This window comes from Dromiciops gliroides, chromosome 3, assembly GCF_019393635.1.
Source record: "Dromiciops gliroides isolate mDroGli1 chromosome 3, mDroGli1.pri, whole genome shotgun sequence".
Lineage (NCBI taxonomy): Eukaryota > Metazoa > Chordata > Mammalia > Microbiotheria > Microbiotheriidae > Dromiciops > Dromiciops gliroides.
In genome coordinates, this window is record NC_057863.1 from 338817841 (window position 1) to 338835851 (window position 18011).

At 41.9% G+C, this 18011-nt stretch overlaps 1 protein-coding gene across 1 annotated transcript in view; it reads right to left on the reverse strand.

Annotated features, from left to right (window-relative positions):
- The window catches only part of LMLN (leishmanolysin like peptidase), a 65679-nt gene extending 56387 nt beyond the window's left edge, over window positions 1-9292 (reverse strand). Inside the window, exon 1 of the mRNA XM_043997472.1 lies at window positions 9101-9292. Coding sequence (XP_043853407.1) covers window positions 9101-9265 — 165 coding nt within the window. The 5' untranslated portion in view covers window positions 9266-9292. The remainder of the gene's footprint in view (window positions 1-9100) is intronic.
- Window positions 9293-18011: the final 8719 nt, after the last annotated feature.

An 18011-nucleotide genomic window follows, 5' to 3' on the forward strand; every position in this document is an offset into this window, starting at 1 on the left:
GATCTCTTCCTTGGGTTTTTCTGACACTTTGTTCCTGGTTTTCTAACTTTCCAAATACTTATTTACAAAATTATCTTACTTGTGTCCCATCCTCTTATTACAGGGTACCCCAGAGCTTGAAGAGACATTAGAGGTCATCTAGTGCAACCCCTGTATTTATTTTACTGATATACAAACTGAGGCCCAAAGAGGTTAAGTAACTTGTTCAAGGTCAAAAAGTCCTTAAGGAACAGGACTAGAATTTGAACCCAGGTGTTCTATTTCCAAATTCAGCAGCCTTTCTGCTGTGCCACCCTGCACCTTAATCAATCTTTCACCAGTCTAAGTATTATCTCTAAACAAGTGATTCTCAAATCCACATTGGGGAAGGAACTCTGGAAGGAAGATCTGGATTTCACTGGTGCAGGGAATTCCCAGATGAGCAAAATCCCTTTACCAATAGAGGTTGCCAGATTCCCTGAAATTTATAGCCTTAGAGCAAGTGTTCTAAACCTGAGGTCGAGAACATTGTTTGATAACTCTAACAAGGCAGCACAGTTGGGAAGAAGAATTCATTTGGAGTCCTACTCTATTCCAATCAGTATTAATCATTTTGATATGATTCCATAGGAGTAGTGACTGTAAGTTCTGTATATTAGGCTCCAGAGCTGTAAACTGCAGATTGTAAATTCATTTGCTTAATCATAGGAAGCTAACTAGAGGCCCTCCACCCTTGTTTTTCCTTATCATGGTGACCAAGGCCAGTGTGGCAGATATAACTCAATTACATGGAAAGTCCTCCAACTTATTTTTGTACTTCCGGACCACTCTTTCTTGTCTAACATGAGCAAGTGATCATCTCATGACAGTCAGTGGAGTTGCCCCATCCTTCACCCAACCCCAGACCCAACCGCTGACATACCATTTCTAGCTGATGCATCATTTTTGGCCCACAAAGCAAGATCTAATAACCATTAGGGTTCCGTACTTTATATAGCCTCTTTAGAATGTTCAGGTATCAAATCTGGTGTCAAACCTTATAAAGATAAGGTCCTGGAAGAAAGGGGCATCTCAGTTCATGAGGCCCATGGGCCCTTTAATAGAGTGCCATTGCTGGGGCAGCTAGGTGGCGCAGTCGATAGAGCACCAGCCCTGGATTCCAGAGGACCTGAGTTCAAATCCAGCCTCAAACACTTGATACTTACTAGCCTGGACAAGTCACTTAACCCCAACTGCCTCACCAAAACAAAAACAAATAGAGTGCCATTGGCTCAGAGCTCTGCCCCAGTCTCTTTTATTGTAGGCTGGACAATTTTAATCCCCACACAGTGGAACGGAAAAAGCACTAAGACCCGAGTTTGAATCCTGACTGCCATTTTCTATAAAATGAAGGGGCTGATATGATTCTTTTTTTTTTTACTAATATGATTCTAAGGAACCAATGATGATCAAGCAAGCCACCTCCTGGCAGAGATGATGGACTCAAGATGCAGAGTGAGAGATATTATAAAATATGGGCAATGTGAGAATTTGTTTTACCTGACTATGCATATTTGTTACATGAGTTTTGTTTTTATTCAGTGAAGTTTCTTCTTTTACTATTTGGCTAATTCTGATTTTTCTTCAATATTTTTTATGCCTCTTTTACCAAGCTATTAAATTTTCTTATAAATTTCTTGCATTACTTTCTTTTCTTTTCCCAATTTTTCCTTTATTGTTCTTATGTTGTTTTTTTTTGTTTACTGGGGAGGGGCAGAGTGGGGAGGAGCGGAGAGAAAATAAATGCTTTATTAATTGAAAAAATTAAAAATAACATAAATTAGGCAGTTGGAGGGGGGGAAATTGTGGTTCTTAGGTATTCCTCAGTAAAGAATTACACTCTTGCATTAAAGCAGTTTTTATTTGGCACTAGAGAAAGTGAGTGAGAAGGAAGTCAAAGTCTTTGCCCCTTGGGAAGGAGGGCTTCGAAACAGCCTCCTCCTCCCTGGCAGAGGGAAGGCAAAAGCTTTTCTAGAGGATAGACGGGTGACTCCTTGAAAACTGGAAAGTTCCCTTTTGGGGTGGGGTGAAGAAAGCTTGGATACTTGTCATATTCCTGAGAGTTGAGGGAGAAGTTTTTGAAATGATGGTCCTGACCTTTGGGTTTATCTCTGTCTCCTAGCTCTAGCCAGGTAGTAGACACACCTAACTGACTTTCCTGCTATAGAATTTTATCTCCCCTTACTTTGGTAAGTCTGTCCTGATATCTAGTTGGTCAATTTAAACTTTAATAGTCCCTTGATTCCTCCATATATCTGTTCTGTTATCTGGTCATCTTTTGGTTTTGCTTCTCACAGGCGGAAACCCTTTCTGATTGATTCCAAGCCCATGTCATTCTTTTTTTTGTTTTTTGGTTTTTTTTTATTTTATTTTAGTGAGGCAATTGGGGTTAAGTGACTTGCCTAGGGTCACACAGCTAGTAATTGTTAAGTGTCTGAGGCCACATTTGAACTCAGGTCCTCCTGAATCCAGGGAAGGTGCTCTATCCACCTTGCCACCTAGCTGCCCCAGGCCCATGTCATTGTAAACCCATGTCACATCCATGGAAGCAAATGAGTGATGAAATCTTGTAACTGTTGGTTTATTATCTTAAACAGAAAAGTATGACACACAAAACTGTCAAGTATAATGATTTATTTCCAAGACCAGCAACTGCAATCAAATCAGGTCCACTGACTCCTCATTAGTCAGAGACAAATGGATGACTAACAGAACTTATTTTTATAGTTTTGTGTGTTTTTTATTTGTTTTTATTTGTTTTTTTGCGGGGCAATGGGGGTTAAGTGACTTGCCCAGGGTCACACAGCTAGTAAGTGTCAAGTGTCTGAGGCCGGATGTGAACTCAGGTCCTCCTGAATCCAGGGCCGGTGCTCTAACCACTGCGCCACCTAGCCGCCCCCTTTGTCTGTTTTTTAAAAAGAGGAACTTACAAGTCATGGAAAGTGACAAAAATCTTAAGAAACTAGTTTGAACATAATTCAATTGGACAAGGTCATTTAATTAGTATATTTTCCAGGACTTTTTATATGCACATTTATTGCTATGACAAATTTCAGGGTATGAGTGTGTGGGGCCTGTAATGGGGAGTTTCCAGGGTGTGACAACTATTAAACCTAATATTCCATTGGATTAGGATCTATATCATCCTGCCAGTCAAACTGAGATGGTCTTAGAAATCTTGTTCTGTAGCAGGAAATTTGTGGTTAGGAGATTGTTGTTTATCCTTCATTCTTGAAGAGGACTATGACATCATTTCCTTTCCTTCCCGTTCTCTCCCTCTTTTCATAAGGGGAATCATACCCTCACCTGTGTCACTGCCCAAAGGAATACAAATTTGTCAGCAGAAACTTCACAAGATTTCTTGGGCTTTATCTGTAAGAGGTCTTCTAAGGACCACTCCTTAAACCTAAATCACTCTGGCCCTCATAGATAGGTCAACAATGCTATAGTTTAACCTCTTTATGGTTCAAGGTGGGTCTAAATAGCAACCTGTACTTCAGGGTGAGGAGGTACACACCCACATACACACACACACACACACACACACACACACACCTTCTTCTTCTTCTTTTTTTTTTTTACTGAGAGGTCTTTCTTTGCCTTCTTTTTTTAAAAGTCTTTAAAAACAATCTTCACTTTATTTCCTCAAAGTATCACCTTTCTCAGCCAAACTTTTTTTTTTTTGGGGGGGGGGGCAGTTTATTTAGTATTTCATTTTTCCTGAATTACATGCAAAAACAATTTTAAATCCCATTTTAAAACTCTGTGTTCAGGGGGCAGCTAGGTGGCACAGTGGATAGGGCACTGGCCTTGGATTCAGTAGGACCTGAGTTCAAACCCAGCCTCAGACACTTGACACTTAACTAGCTGTGTGATCCTGGGCAAGTCACTTAACCCTCGTTGCCCTGCAAAAAAAAAAAAAACACAACAAAAAAAAGAGACTATATTACAGGGGCAGCTAGGTGGCGCAGTGGATAGAGCACTGGCCTTGGAGTCAGGAGTACCTGAGTTCAAATCTGGCCTCAGACACTTAATACTTACTAGCTGTGTGACCCTGGGCAAGTCACTTAACCCCAATTGCCTCACTAAAAACAAACAACTCTGCGTTCCAAATTATCTTCCTTCCTCCCTCTTCACCCCTCCCCCTTTAAGAACCTTAATCATTTAATCATCAAACAAACTGAGACCTGGGAAAGACCTGAGTTAAAAAGGCTATGGTCTCCCATTGCATCTGGTCCCATCTCCAGTCATCCTGATAAATATTTTGCCATAGGACCCAGATGGTTCTGGAGGAGTGAGGCTGGTGATTTTGCACAGCCCTTCCTCACTTAAATCCAATTCATTGCAAGTCATGACAGCATGACACGATAACTTTTATGATACACGTAGATTGAATAATATAACTTCTGTAGCTTCTGGAAAGAGCAATTTACTTCAGGGAATAAAGAAAAGAGGAACTTAGCAACTTAAACTAAAAGAAGAATTTGACTTTTATAAAGAGCTTATGATATCTAACTTAACCTCATGATTATCTTATTCCTACAAAGATTTATGTATACTCTGAATTACCTATCTATAAATAATAGCTACTAGTGATGTAGGAGGCAAAAAGGGGTTAATAGAAAAAACCTAAGACCCAAGCTCTAATTCAGATATTAGCTCTAAAAGGGAGTCAGACCTCAGTTAATGGATAATTTATGTTAGGTTCATACCCATAGTGATCAACATCCATAACAGACCAGAACGGGTCAGGTCAAAAAAACAATAAAGGAAAAAGACAACCTATAGAAATTCTAATGAAAAATGATTCTATTTTGAAACTAGCCATGGGAATCAGAAAGAGACATGGGCAGAAAAGGCCAAATTTGTCCCCAGGTTCACCTTATGACGTGTAAACCCCCAAAACACACCTCCACTGAAAAAGGTACCTGCCTCGGAGGTTGGTTTAGGACCCCCAGGAACTCCAACTTAGGATAAGCCCTCCCTTGTAACACCCCTAGGTGGAGAATATTATAATGATTAAGACAGGCCCTTCCCTTGTACCTCCCCCCAAGGTGGAGATTATTATAATGAGACTGGTAATCAATTTATCCATACTATAAATATAACTGTTTTTCCTTTCCTTATTTGAGAGATACCTATCCACTATTCTGGTTCTCTCCCTGCGGTCACCCACAGCATTGCAATAAAACTTAGGAAACTGAGTCACTGAGTCTCGTAATTCGTTTGGGACGACTCACAATCAATTGGACCCCAAATTCTATCCCACGTCACTAGCATAGCCTTCTCAATCTAATAATTCCTTCCTAACTGCTGCTCTAGGTGCTGCAGCCTTCGACTCCTCAGCAGCCAAACCTACTGAAGATGGAGAAAAGAAAGTTTTTACCACCAAGGCCCTGGGCCTTGGCTCTGTCCAATGGTTCAGAAATGAGCCAGTGGAAATGACATTAGAGAAGACGCATTACCATCTATATTGCCTCAGCACCCTACAGCCTTTACATCTGATTTGCTGTTGAAACCTCTCCCATCAAACCAGGAGCTGCCTCGCTTTTTGATTTGTATTCCCAGAACTAAGTGCGGAGCTTGGCAGGGATCAAGAGCCTAACAAGTAACTTTTTCAGGGCAGCTAGGTGGCGCAGTGGATAGAGCACCGGCCCTGGAGTCAGGAGTACCTGAGTTCAAATCCTGTCTCAGACACTTGACACTTACTAGCTGTGTGACCCTGGGCAAGTCACTTAACCCCCATTGCCTCACAAAAAAAAAAAAAGGAAATTTAAAAAAAAATAAAAAAACAAGTAACTTTTTCATTCATAGCTCAGATATTATCTATGTAGTGCTTTCCTCACAGTAGAATATAAGCTCCTTGAGGAATAGGGAATATTTAATTTTTGTCTTTGTATTTCCTAAACCTAGTACATAGCAAGAGCTTAATATATGCTTTATCTTAATTGAATGACATTACCCATTTGATATGATTCATGTCATGCTTGTAGAAGATCCTTGCTAGGACAACCCCAAACTAGTCTGCTAAATGAACTGAAGGTGGGAGCCCTGACCAATTAAGGAGGAAAATGCCTGGGTGGACTTCTCCCTTTGGCAAAACTGATTTGAAAGTTGTAAAAGCAAAGTGTGCTCAACAATCCTTGAGCTTCACATATATATTCATGTACCTCTAACATCTCCACTAGAATGCCTCAAAAGCATTTCACATTTAACATGTCCAAAATCAAACTCATCTTCCCCTCCTGCCCCACCCAGGCCCTCATCTCCTCCTCATTCATTCCCTAATTTCATTAAAGGCACCATGAGCTGTCCAAGTCACACATACTTGGAATTAAGCAGTTATATTCAACAATTCCTTTCCCTAAGACCCCTCATCTAACCTGTTGCCAAGAGATAATATTCAGTCACATCTAATTCCCTTCTCTCCAAGCACAGGCTCCCTAGTTGGGTCTTGCAAACTGTAGTAACTGCTATGGTGCTGCCTACTTCTACTCTTTCATATTGGTGGTTCCCCAGGCTGAAAAAGAACCTTTCTGTCCTTGTTTCCAAATGCTGCAGGCCAGCATGATTCTGACCAGGCTGGGGGTTCAGCTTCAGCTTTAGAATGAAGTAAAACAAGATCATTATCTTTCCCCTCCAGCCATCTCCACTCCCTTACTTTCCTCTGACTGTGGAGGGCTTCAACACAACCTACATGTCATCTTCAGGTCTTCTCTCTCATTCTCACTCCTCTTATTCAATATGCAGTTGAGTCCTGTTAAGACTACCTTAGCGGGGCAGCTAGGTGGCAAAATAAAGCACCAGCCCTGGATGCAGGAGGACTTGAGTTCAGGTCCAGTCTCAGACACTTGACATTTACTAGGGCAAGTCATTTAACAGGAGGGACGTATGGAGTAATCAAGGGACTATTAAAGTTTAGATTGACCAACTAGATATCAGGACAGACACAACGAAGAAGAAAGAGGAGATGAAATTCTACAGCAGGAATGTCAATTAGGCATATCTACTACCTGACCTGAGCTAGGAGACAGAGATAACCCCAAAGGTCAGGACCATTATTTTTAAAAAATCTCCCTTTACTCTCAGGAATATGACAAGCATCCAAGATTTCCCCGCCCCACCCCAAAAGGGAACTTTCCAATTTTCAAGGGGTCACCCCATCTATCCTCTATAAATAAAGCTTTTGCCTTCCCTCTGCCAGGAAGGAGGAGAATATTTCTAAGTCCTCTTTTCCAAGGGGCAGTATTTGACTTCCCACTCAGTCACTTTCTCTAGCAACAAATAAAAGACCATTTTAATTCTAATTTCACTGTGTGCAGGAGTGTAATTCTTTACTGGGGAATACCTAAGGATCCCCACCTTTTGGAGACAATATTAGCCAAAAACTATATCTTGAAAATATGTACTAAATTGGGGAGGCCTTCTAAGTCTTGTGGTTAGGGCCTCTTGGTCCTATGATCTGTAAATCTCAGATAAGTTCCAAACATCTGCAGTAATACCAGCAGAACACCAAAAAGTCCTGAAAACTTGGAGATGATGTGGATATGTTAACTTTAAATCTTTACAGAAAACTTCCAGATGACTTGGCTATGTTAATGAACTAATCCCAAGGAGGCAAGGACAATAGTTAATCTATTCCCCCATCAAACCCTCCAAAAACAACAAAAAAAACGAGAGCTCAACAACCTGCTCTCTTCCCCCCACCCAATTCCCCAGCACTTTTTCATCTCCTAAGGATCCATGCTCCTGGAGGGCTTCCAACACCAATCTGTGGTTACTTAAGTGACTTTCCTATTCCCCATTCTCTTTCCCACACAGCCTGCCTCCACCTGTCCCCAGCAATCTGCCTCTGTATCCCCTCTTCCTTTTCACCCAGTGGTTTCTTTATTTTGTATGTCCACTACCCTTACATGATCTGTACCTTATTAAAGTGTGTCTTCGGCATCACTTCCCCTGTCATCATGCTGTTTCCTGGAGAGTGGGAATGTACCTGTCCCATTTCATAATTTCATAAATTAATTAGCAACCCAATTCCCCACACCTGGAGTGAACTCCCTCCTGTCTTTTCCTTCAAGATGTTCATGAAGCGTTTGCTGATCCCAGTCCCCCTGACATAGCTAGTTTTCTCCCTCTCAGACTATTCAAATGTTATCTCTTTTTTATCCTCACAACCCTAAGGAGGTGGGTGTTATTTATCTGCATTTTACAGAGGAGGAAACTGAGACAGACAGAGGTGAAATGACTTTCCCAGAATCAGAGTTAGTCACTACCCCAGGCAGGATTTGGCCTCAACTCTTCCTGACTCCAGGTCCAGAGCTCTATCCACTGCACCACCTAGCAGCCTAATCCATCATTCACTACCTTACATTAACTTCTCTGTAGATATATTATTAATCTTACATTCACACACACATACATTATGACACCTGAGCACTTCTCTTCTCCCCCATTAGAATGTAACCTTGAAAGCAAGCAGGCATTGTTTCATTCTCTGTATTTGTATCGCTTCAGCACCTAGCACAACGCCTGGCACAGAGCCGGCGCTTAATAACTTCACGGATCGATCGATCGACTGGAATCCTGACCCTGCTATTTTAACTTGCTGCACTGACAAAATGTCATGCAGGGAGGTTTCTTCTTTCTTCCTTCCCTTCTCTTTTTCTTTCTTCCTCCTTCCTTTCATTCTTTGACTCTTTCTTCCGCCTTCCTGTTTCATTCTTTCTTTGATTCATTCATTCCTCCTTCCTTCCTTTCATTCATTCTTCCTTTGATTCATTCTTTCTTCTTTCTCAAGTCAAAAGCTCCGTTTCTTCGTTTGTGAGATGAGCCAATGCCCGCCCTCTCTCGAGGCTGCCCCATCGGTCCGGATGCCGGCACCCTCCCTCTCTCACTGGGTAGTTCCGAGGAAAGGGCGAATGGATGTGAATTGCACCCCCAACACCCCGGAGCCTCCGAGAGGAAGCGAACCTTCGGGTCGGTCCCCCCAGTCGCCTGCTGCTCCGCTCTCGCTCCGACCCCGCCGGGTCCCTCGATGTCGAGCCCACTCCCCCCCACCTTGGCCGGGGTCCCGCATCCCTACCTCATCGGCGGAGGGGACGCGGTGATGGCAGTGGGAACCGCCGCTCAAGGAGACCGAAGAAGAGGCGGCGATGCTCGGCCGAAGGCCGGTCAGGAAAAGCAGCAACGTCCACAGAGGTCCGCTCGGAGGACAGCCACCCGGGCCTCCGCCTCCTTCGGCTGCCATCTTTAAGTGCTGCCGAGCGTTGTTACCATGGAGCGCGTAACGCTATGGCACCGCGTACGCCTACGTGTACGCCCTGACGTCACCGCCTTTCCGAGAAGGCGGTGTCTGATTGGCTCAGTCACAGACTGGGAGGCTGATTCTTTGTTACTGCTCTAGCTCCCCTCGAATTGTACGAATAAAACATAATTTAAAAAAAAAAAAGCTATGTTGTACGTGTTTATCCGTGCTGTGTGGTACGGGAAGCGGGACGCCATCGCCTGTGAAAAGCTGGGGATCACGCAGAGGACTCTGGAGAGGCACTTGATGCAACGCAGTATTAAAGATCAGAAGCAAACAATGTCATTGACAGGAAAGATAAGCACCGTTTGTGTCAAATGCATGGGACCCCGGCTAGTGGCGAACTGGTGCTATGTGGAGACTATGTGGAGACAAAGCGAGAGAGGCTTTCTTGCGGCATGTTGGGAGTTCCTCTCCCCATCTCCACTTCATCCCCAAATGCCAGACTTTTGGGAGAACATGGATAAACCTGCACAGGATGGGCAGCCCTATGGATGGGCTGCGGTCTGCATACTTGGAAAGAACTCCCAAATTCCATTTCAGTGTATCCCCGATTGAATGTAAGCTCCTTGAGAGCAAAGCCTTGCTTTCATTTTTTTTTCCTCTCCAGCACTTAGTAATAGACCCTTGATAAATGATTTTTAACAGAAATTAAAACTAAATGTTTTGTAATAATGACCAAACTTGGCCCCAAAGAAGAGCTATGAGACTGCACCTTTCTCTCTCTCTCTCTCTCTCTCTCTCTCTCTCTCTCTCTCTCACACACACACTCACACACACACACACACACACACACACACACACACACTTCTTTCTCTTAAAAGAGATGGGGGACTGAGGGTGTAGAATTCTGCATAAATGGTCAGACTCGGTTGATGTATTGATTTGTTACACTGAAGTTTTAAAAATTTGTTATTCGTCTTTAAGGTAGTATGCCCTTTTTATGTGGACAAATTTCGTTTCCTAAAAGGAACAGGAAAAACACATTTATGTGTATTATATAAGCATATTGTAAATTGTATATTCTGTAGGTATAAATTTGAGAAAGCACCTTGAGGAAAATCACAATGCTTGAGTAGAGAGTTTTGAGTGAAAGCAGCCCTTCAGAGGCAAAAGTACTGACTTATGATAAAGATGGCTGTAGTGCATTGTTTACCAGCAGCTAATATATGTGTTTTTAGTATTGCTGGAAGACTTTCAAATCAAAAAACTGTTGGGCTACTATGTTATCATAGTAACATATAAAGACAAAAGGAAAAGTCCCCCCACTCAAGGAACTTACATTCCATATCTATCCATCACATGAACATATATAGGTAGATACAAAACATATGTGTAGATATATAGAAAATTCACATAATGTAGATAAAAAGTAATTTTGAAGAAGTCAAGGGATTTACATTCTATTGGATCTATACATCACATGTACATATATAGGTAGATACAAAACATACAGGTATATAGAAGATGCATGTAATACATAGGTAAAAGATAATCTTCCTTTTTTTTTTAAGATAAAAAGGTAATCTTGAAGGAAAGGGCACTAGCAGCTGAGGGGAGGGGAGGGGAGAACCAGGAGAGGCTTCATTCAGAGAAGAAATTTGAGATGGTTAGACAGATAGACATAAAAAGACAGAACTAGATTAAAATGAAATTGGGAAATGCTTGACAAAATAAATAAAAATACAATGTAGATAATGTTAATTTGTGGTTTTCTAAGTCAACATATGACTTCAAGAATCTTTTTTTTTTTTTGAGGTAATCAGGGTTAAGTGACTTGCCCAGGGTCACTAGCTAGTGACTGTCCGAGGTCAGATTTGAACTCAGGTTCTCCTGACTCCAGGACCAGAACTCTAATTCACTTTGCCACCTGGCTGCCCCAGGAATCCATTTTTTATTTGAGTTTGATTCCACTGGTGTAAAGTACTAAGATACAAATACAAGCAAGCAAGATAGTCTCAGGTTTCATTTTAATGGGAGAAAAACAACACATAAAGGTGGAACTTTAAAAGGAGTAGGGGAAGATGACATGGTAGGAACAGAAAATCTGAGCTGAATCTTGAAGGAGATTTCAAGGCTTCCAAGAAGAAGAGGTGAGGAAGGAGGTTGTTGCAAACCTGAAAAGCAGGTATCAAGAGATAATAGTATTTTGTGTGATTAACAACAAGTAGATAGTATAGCTGTCCTATGGAGTGCACGATTAGCAAAGAGATTACAGCAATTTATCACCAGGATAATACACTATGACCAGGTGGGATTTATGCCAGGAATGCAGGGCTGCTTCAATATTAGGAAAACTATCAGCATAATCAAACACATCAATCTAACAGAAATCATATGATTATCTATGGAATATCTATGGAGGGGACTAATGTTAGGAAAGATGGGGCCAAATTTTGAAGACCTGTAAAAACTAAACCATAATTTAGATTTGATTGTAAAGGTAATGAGAAATCACTAAAGTTTATCAAATGAGATAATATCATAAAACACTTAGAACAGTGCCTGGAACATTGTTGTTGTTTGGTCATGCCCAACTCATGACCCTATGGACCAGTGGGGTTTTCTTGGCAAAGATACTAGAGTGGTTTTCCATTTCCTTCTCCACTGTGCTTCCTTTTTTCCCCATTTTTTTTTCCCCTCCACTGGATTAAGGTAAACAGAAGTCAAGTGATTTTCTCATCTGAGGTGGGATTTGAACTCAGGTCTTACTGACTCCAGGCCCAGTTCTCTATCCACTGAGCCACCTACCTGCCTCTGGCACATAGTAGGTGCTATATAAATGTTACCTATTATGATTATTGATTAGGTGGGCAATATGGTCAAACCTGTGTTTTAGGGAAATTGCTGCCTGCTGTGTGGATGGATAGGAATAGGCAGAGCCAAGGCAGGGACACCAGTTAGAAGGTTATTGCAATGGTAAAGGCAATGATGATGAAAGTTTGAGTACCGGTGGTGGTGCTGAGGATGGAGATAACAGGAAGAAAGAAGTGACAAATTTGGCAACTGAGTAGCTCAGATTTTCTGTTCCTACCATGTCATCTTCCCCTACTCCTTTTAAAGTTCCACCTTTATGTGTTGTTTTTCTCCCATTAAAATGAAACCTGAGACTATCTTGCTTGCTTGTATTTGTATCTTAGTACTTTACACCAATGGGATCAAACTCAAATAAAAAATGGATTCCTGGGGCAGCCAGGTGGCAAAGTGAATAAGAGTTCTGGTCCTGGAGTCAGGAGAACCTGGGTTCAAATCTGACCTCAGACAGTCACTAGCTAATGACCCTGGGCAAGTCACTTAACCCTGATTACCTCAAAAAAAAAAGATTCCTAGGTGGCAAAGTGGATAGAGTGCTAGGGGCCTGGAGTCAGGAAGACTCATCTTCCTGAGTTCAAATTATCTTCAGACACTTACTCACTATGGGACCTTGGACAAGTCACTCAACCCTGGTTGCCTCAGTTTCCTCATCTGTAAAATGAGTTAGAGAAGGAAACCACTCCAGTATCTTTGCCAAGAAAACCCTAAATGGGATCACAGAGAGTTGGACACGACTGAAAATGACTCAACAACAACAATGCTAGACCAGAGCTCAGAAGGGCCTAGAAATGGATAGATTCAAATGCATAGAGATAAGACTCTGGTAACTTTTGCAACCCAGAAATAGGACACCACCCCTGGAGAAGGCCAGCCCACACGCAGGGGAGGCCAAAAGGGAAGACCAACTCCCAATACCAGTCAGATGGGGAGCTACAGAGAAAGCAAGTGGCTAAGCCCAGAAAAGTGAAAGCCACCAGTAAGACCCAGAGCAGCTCAAATGCAGAGATAAATTGAACTGATGGAAGCTGATGAAATCTGCTGAGAGAATATAGAGAGAAGAGAAAGAGGGTCTGGGCTACAGCTTTGAGGCATACCCACAGCCAGTGGACATGATGTGATGATCAAACAAAGGAGACTGAGAAGTGGTCCTATGAGTAGGAGGAGAATGAAGAGAGCACAGTACCACGAAGAGTGAGAATACTGTGTACTAGGTCAGGAGAGGATAGTCAATAGTGCCAAATGCTGCGGAGAGGTCAAGGTTTGAAAGGTTATTAGATTTGACAATTAAGATATCAACGTTGTTTTGGGGAGGGTTTTTTGTGTGTGTGTGTGTGTGTGTGTGAGGCAATTGGGGTTAAGTGACTTGCCCAGGGTCACATAGCTAGCAAGTGTCAAATGTCTGAGGCCGAATTTGAACTCAGGTCCTCCTGACTCCAGGGCTGGTGCTCTATCCACTGCGCCACCTAGCTGCCCCAAGATATCAACGTTGAAGAGAGTGGTTTCAAGTTGAGTGATGAGGTCAGAAGCCACTGCAGGTTTTGAAGAGAAAAGAAAGGATGTGGAGGCAATGAATGTGATTCACCTCTCATTATAAAATGAAGAAATATGAAGAAACTGGATCCCAGGGAAGATGTAGCATACTATGGTGCAAAGAAGACCTGACTTTGCTACTGTAGGCAAGTTATTTCCCATCTTTGAGCCTCAGTTTCTTCATCTGTATAATGACTAAATGACCTACAAATTTCCTTCCAGCTCTGATTCTTTGGAGGGGGGATCTTTGTGTTTATCAAATATTAGGGTATTAGAGCCATCTCTGATCCGGATGAAATTGACTTGCAAATGGCCACACAACTAATAAATAGCACAGTCATTAGTTGAATCCAGGTTTTCTGACTCCAAATCCAGCACTCTCCTGTCTGGTCTCCAAATGGAACAGATGATCTCTAAGGTCATTTCCAATTCAAATGATCTATGATATCTTTGACATCTCTGTAAATTCTCTCTGTCTCTCTCTTTGCAGGGCAATGAGGGTTAAGTGACTTGTTCAGGGTCACACAGCTAGTAAGTGTCAAGTGTCTGAGGCCCAGATCTGAACTCAGGTCCTCCTGGATCCAGGGCCTGTGATTTATCCACTGCACCACCCAGCTGCCCCTGTAAACTGTCTCTGTTCTTTCCTCTGTAACGATTGGAATGACGGCACCTGCTGGAGACTTGCTGTAGGAGAGCTCCACCATGAGGAGATGACCTCTGAGGGCAAGGCCATGCAGCTTTTCTTTGGCGTCAGGAAGTGACATTTGCTTGTGGGAGGAAGAAGGGGCAAAGCTGGCTCTCTCGCTCTCTTTCCTCAGGACTCTGGTGGAGAGGGGAGTGAGAAATGTGCTCTCCCTTTAATAGATAGATGAATCTAGGCCTTTCTCTTCACCAAATTCTTATTCTCCTTAATAAATGCTTAAAAGTCTAAACTCTTGCTAAAGCTTATAATTTATTGGTGACCACTCATTAGATATTTTAGACAGACTAGCTAGAATTTTAGCTCCTTACACTTCCTTCATTTATTTCTTCACACCTACAGAAGGATCAGTGGTGGCTCTTGGGAGCAGAAGAGAAAAAGCATGGTTCCTTTGTCCTTCAGCAAGGAATAAACAAGGTAGGCAGTCACTTAGGGTCAGACATACAGCAGATCCGAGGAGGAACCCTTTAAAATGTGTGCACTCATGCACATACATGCATATGCATTTATGTATATGTATGTACAGGGGAGAAGTTTAAATGCAAAAAATTATCTTTCTGTAGAACTCAGGTATTTTGTGATGTCATATGTTACTCAAGCTCAAAGCCTCCAGTGGATAGCAACTGAGAGAAGGTTTACTTTTCTAGCAGTCCAGGGAGCACAAATATTTTATCACTTCACTGAACCTTTCTGCATTGAAGACATAGTTCCATGAAGTACGTCTTATTAACAGTGTTCCATCTGCACAAATGGGAAATTAGGTTTTCCCAACCATCATCAAAAGGTTCGTTTTGAATGCCTGGAGAAACTGGGGGAGGGGACTGAGGGAATTAAAACTGTCGTCTTGAAATATCTGGGGGCAAAGGGGGTTTTCACATGGAAGAACAATGAACACTTTTTGTGACTCTAAGAGGCAGAATTAGGACCAATGATTGAAGTTACAGGGAAGCCAGTTTTAATTCAAGAACTTCCTGGTATTCATAACAGCCAAAAATTTTTAATGAAACAGACCAAGTACTACTTTCCCATTTCCTGGAGATATTCAGACAGAAGCTGTATGGTCATTTGTGAAGCATGCTGGTCCAGGTATGGGTTGGATGAGATGACTTCTGCAATCTCTTCCAATTCCAAAATTCTTTGACTTAAAATGAAGGCAGTAGGGCAGCTAGCTGGGTGGCACAGTGGATAAAGCACTGGCCCTGGATTCAGGAAGACCTGAGTTCAAATCCGGCCTCAGATACTTGACACTTACTAGCTGTGTGACCCTGGGCAAGTCACTTAACCCTCATTGCCCCGCACAAAAAAACAAAAAAAAACCCAAAATAAAATGAAGGCAGTACTTATCTTTTAGCATAAAATCTACTTGGAGAAAAAGCATACAAGGAATTGCCACCTTATGCTGTTATTTAAATGGCAAAATGCCATGAGTTTTATAGGGATTCAGAGAAGTAACATCAATATAGACAACAGTCGGGGTTTGGGTTGAACCTTGAACTATTCAGGTATCTTTAAACACAAGAAGATGGAATGTGAGAGGAAGAAATCAAAGATTAGCAATGTGCTTATTAACAGGGCTCCAATGGATGTGGTAGAAAGGGAGGTGAGGATATTCATTCATTTATTACTATTTTGTGTCAGACACTGTGCTAGCTGGGAATATAAAGACAAAAATGAAAGTTCCTACCCTCAACAAACTTACACTCCACTGGAGGAAACCAACATTAACTAGATGTTAGATGGATTTGGAATTGTATTCAGAGTAGCCTTAATTCATAGTTAATTTGGCAAAAAGTTTCCAATGGAGTATCCCAGAGACTAGTTGTATAGAGGCACAGATGGTATCCTTATCAAATCTCAACACAACAGAAAGCTGGGAAAAGTATCTAATGTATTGGATGATAGAATCCCAAAAATGTAATTACAGACCGGCATATTACAATGGAGCTAATAAGGTGAAATTCATTAAGGAACAGTCTTACACTTGCATTTTTTAAAAAATAAGCTTTGTAAATACTGGATAGGCAAGGCCTGTTTAATGTGTCTAAGAAAGATCATGGGAGTTTTAATGAAACACAAACTCTGAGACAAAAAAAGTTAAAATAATCTTCATCTACATTAAGAAAGTTAACTTCTAAAAACAAGAAATAAAGTCCTCTGTATTCTGTCTTGATCAGGCCACATCTTAAATAGTTTCCAGTTCAGGGTCCAAAAGTTTAGGAAGGCTATTATTAATAGTAGTCAGAGAACACTGATCAAGATCATCTCCACCTTATTGACATTTAACCTGAAAGAAAGAACTGGGGTGGGGTGGGGTGGTGGTGAAGACATAGTAGCTGCTTTTAAAGCTTTTGAAGATTTGTCATGAGAAAGGGGTTATTCTGTTTAGCATTAAGAGGACTTGATCCTTCATTTTTTTTTTTTTTTGTGAGGCAATTGTAGTTAAGTGACTTGCCCAGGGTCACACAGCTAGTGTTAAGTGTCTGAGGCCGGATTTGAACTCAGGTCGTCCTGAATCCAGGGCTGGTGCTCTATCCACTGCACCACCCAGCTGCCCCTTGGTCCTTCATTCTTGAAAAGGACTATGGCTTTTGGGTGATGTTATAATTTGTACCGAATTGAATTTAAAGTGAGGGAGGGCTGTGCAAGGTCACCAATCTCACTTTCCCCTTCAGAGCCATCTGGGTCCAGTGGCAAGATATATATCAGGACAACTGGAGATGGCCCCAGATGTATGTTGTTTTTTTTTTTTTAAAGGCAACTGGGATTAAGTGACTTGTCCAAGGTTTACACAGCAAATGTCTTCAGCTTTGACGTGCTCCAAGCAGAGCCATTTCTGGGGCAATGGAACCTGTCTTCACACCCAGGCTACTTATCACTATTTCATCCTCCATTCATTTGTCAAAGTGATCTTCCTAAAGCCCACGTTTGACCAAGTCACTCCACTAATCAAACTCCAGGGACTCCCTATTACCTCCAGCATCAAATAGAAAACCCCCAATTTAGCGTTCAAAGTCCTTCATAACTTGCTTGCTCCCCTTTCCAGTCACACCAATTCAGCAACACCCACCTTGCTGTTCCTCACATTACCCCCACACTTCCATTTCCCAGCTCTGCATTTTCACTGGGTATCCCCCATGACTAGAAGGCTCTTCTTTCTGGCTTCAAGTCACAGCTAAAAATCTTACCCTATATAGGAAGCTATTCCCTACTTCCTTATCTTCTCTGTTAATTATTCCCAATTTATCCTGTGTATGTAATTTTTTTTTTGCAGGGCAATGGGGGTTAAGTGACTTGCCCAGGGTCACACAGCTAGTAAGTGTCAAGTGTCTGAGGCCGCATTTGAACTCAGGTCCTCCTGAATCCAGGGCCAGTGCTTAAATCCACTGCGCCACCTAGCCGCCCCCGTATGTAATTTTTTTAATACAGGTGTTTACAGTCTGACCCTTTAGTTTTTGAGCTCAAGAACAAGAAGTCTTTTTCTTTCCTATCTCCATCACCGGGCACAGTGCCTAGCACATAAAGAACTAAATGAATGTTAGCTGACTCACTGGAAGTTAAAGACAGGATGGTAACTTTTTGGGTGCGTTACAATGGAGATTTCTGTTACGTGTGTTGGACTAGAAGGCTGTTAAGGTACTTTCCAAC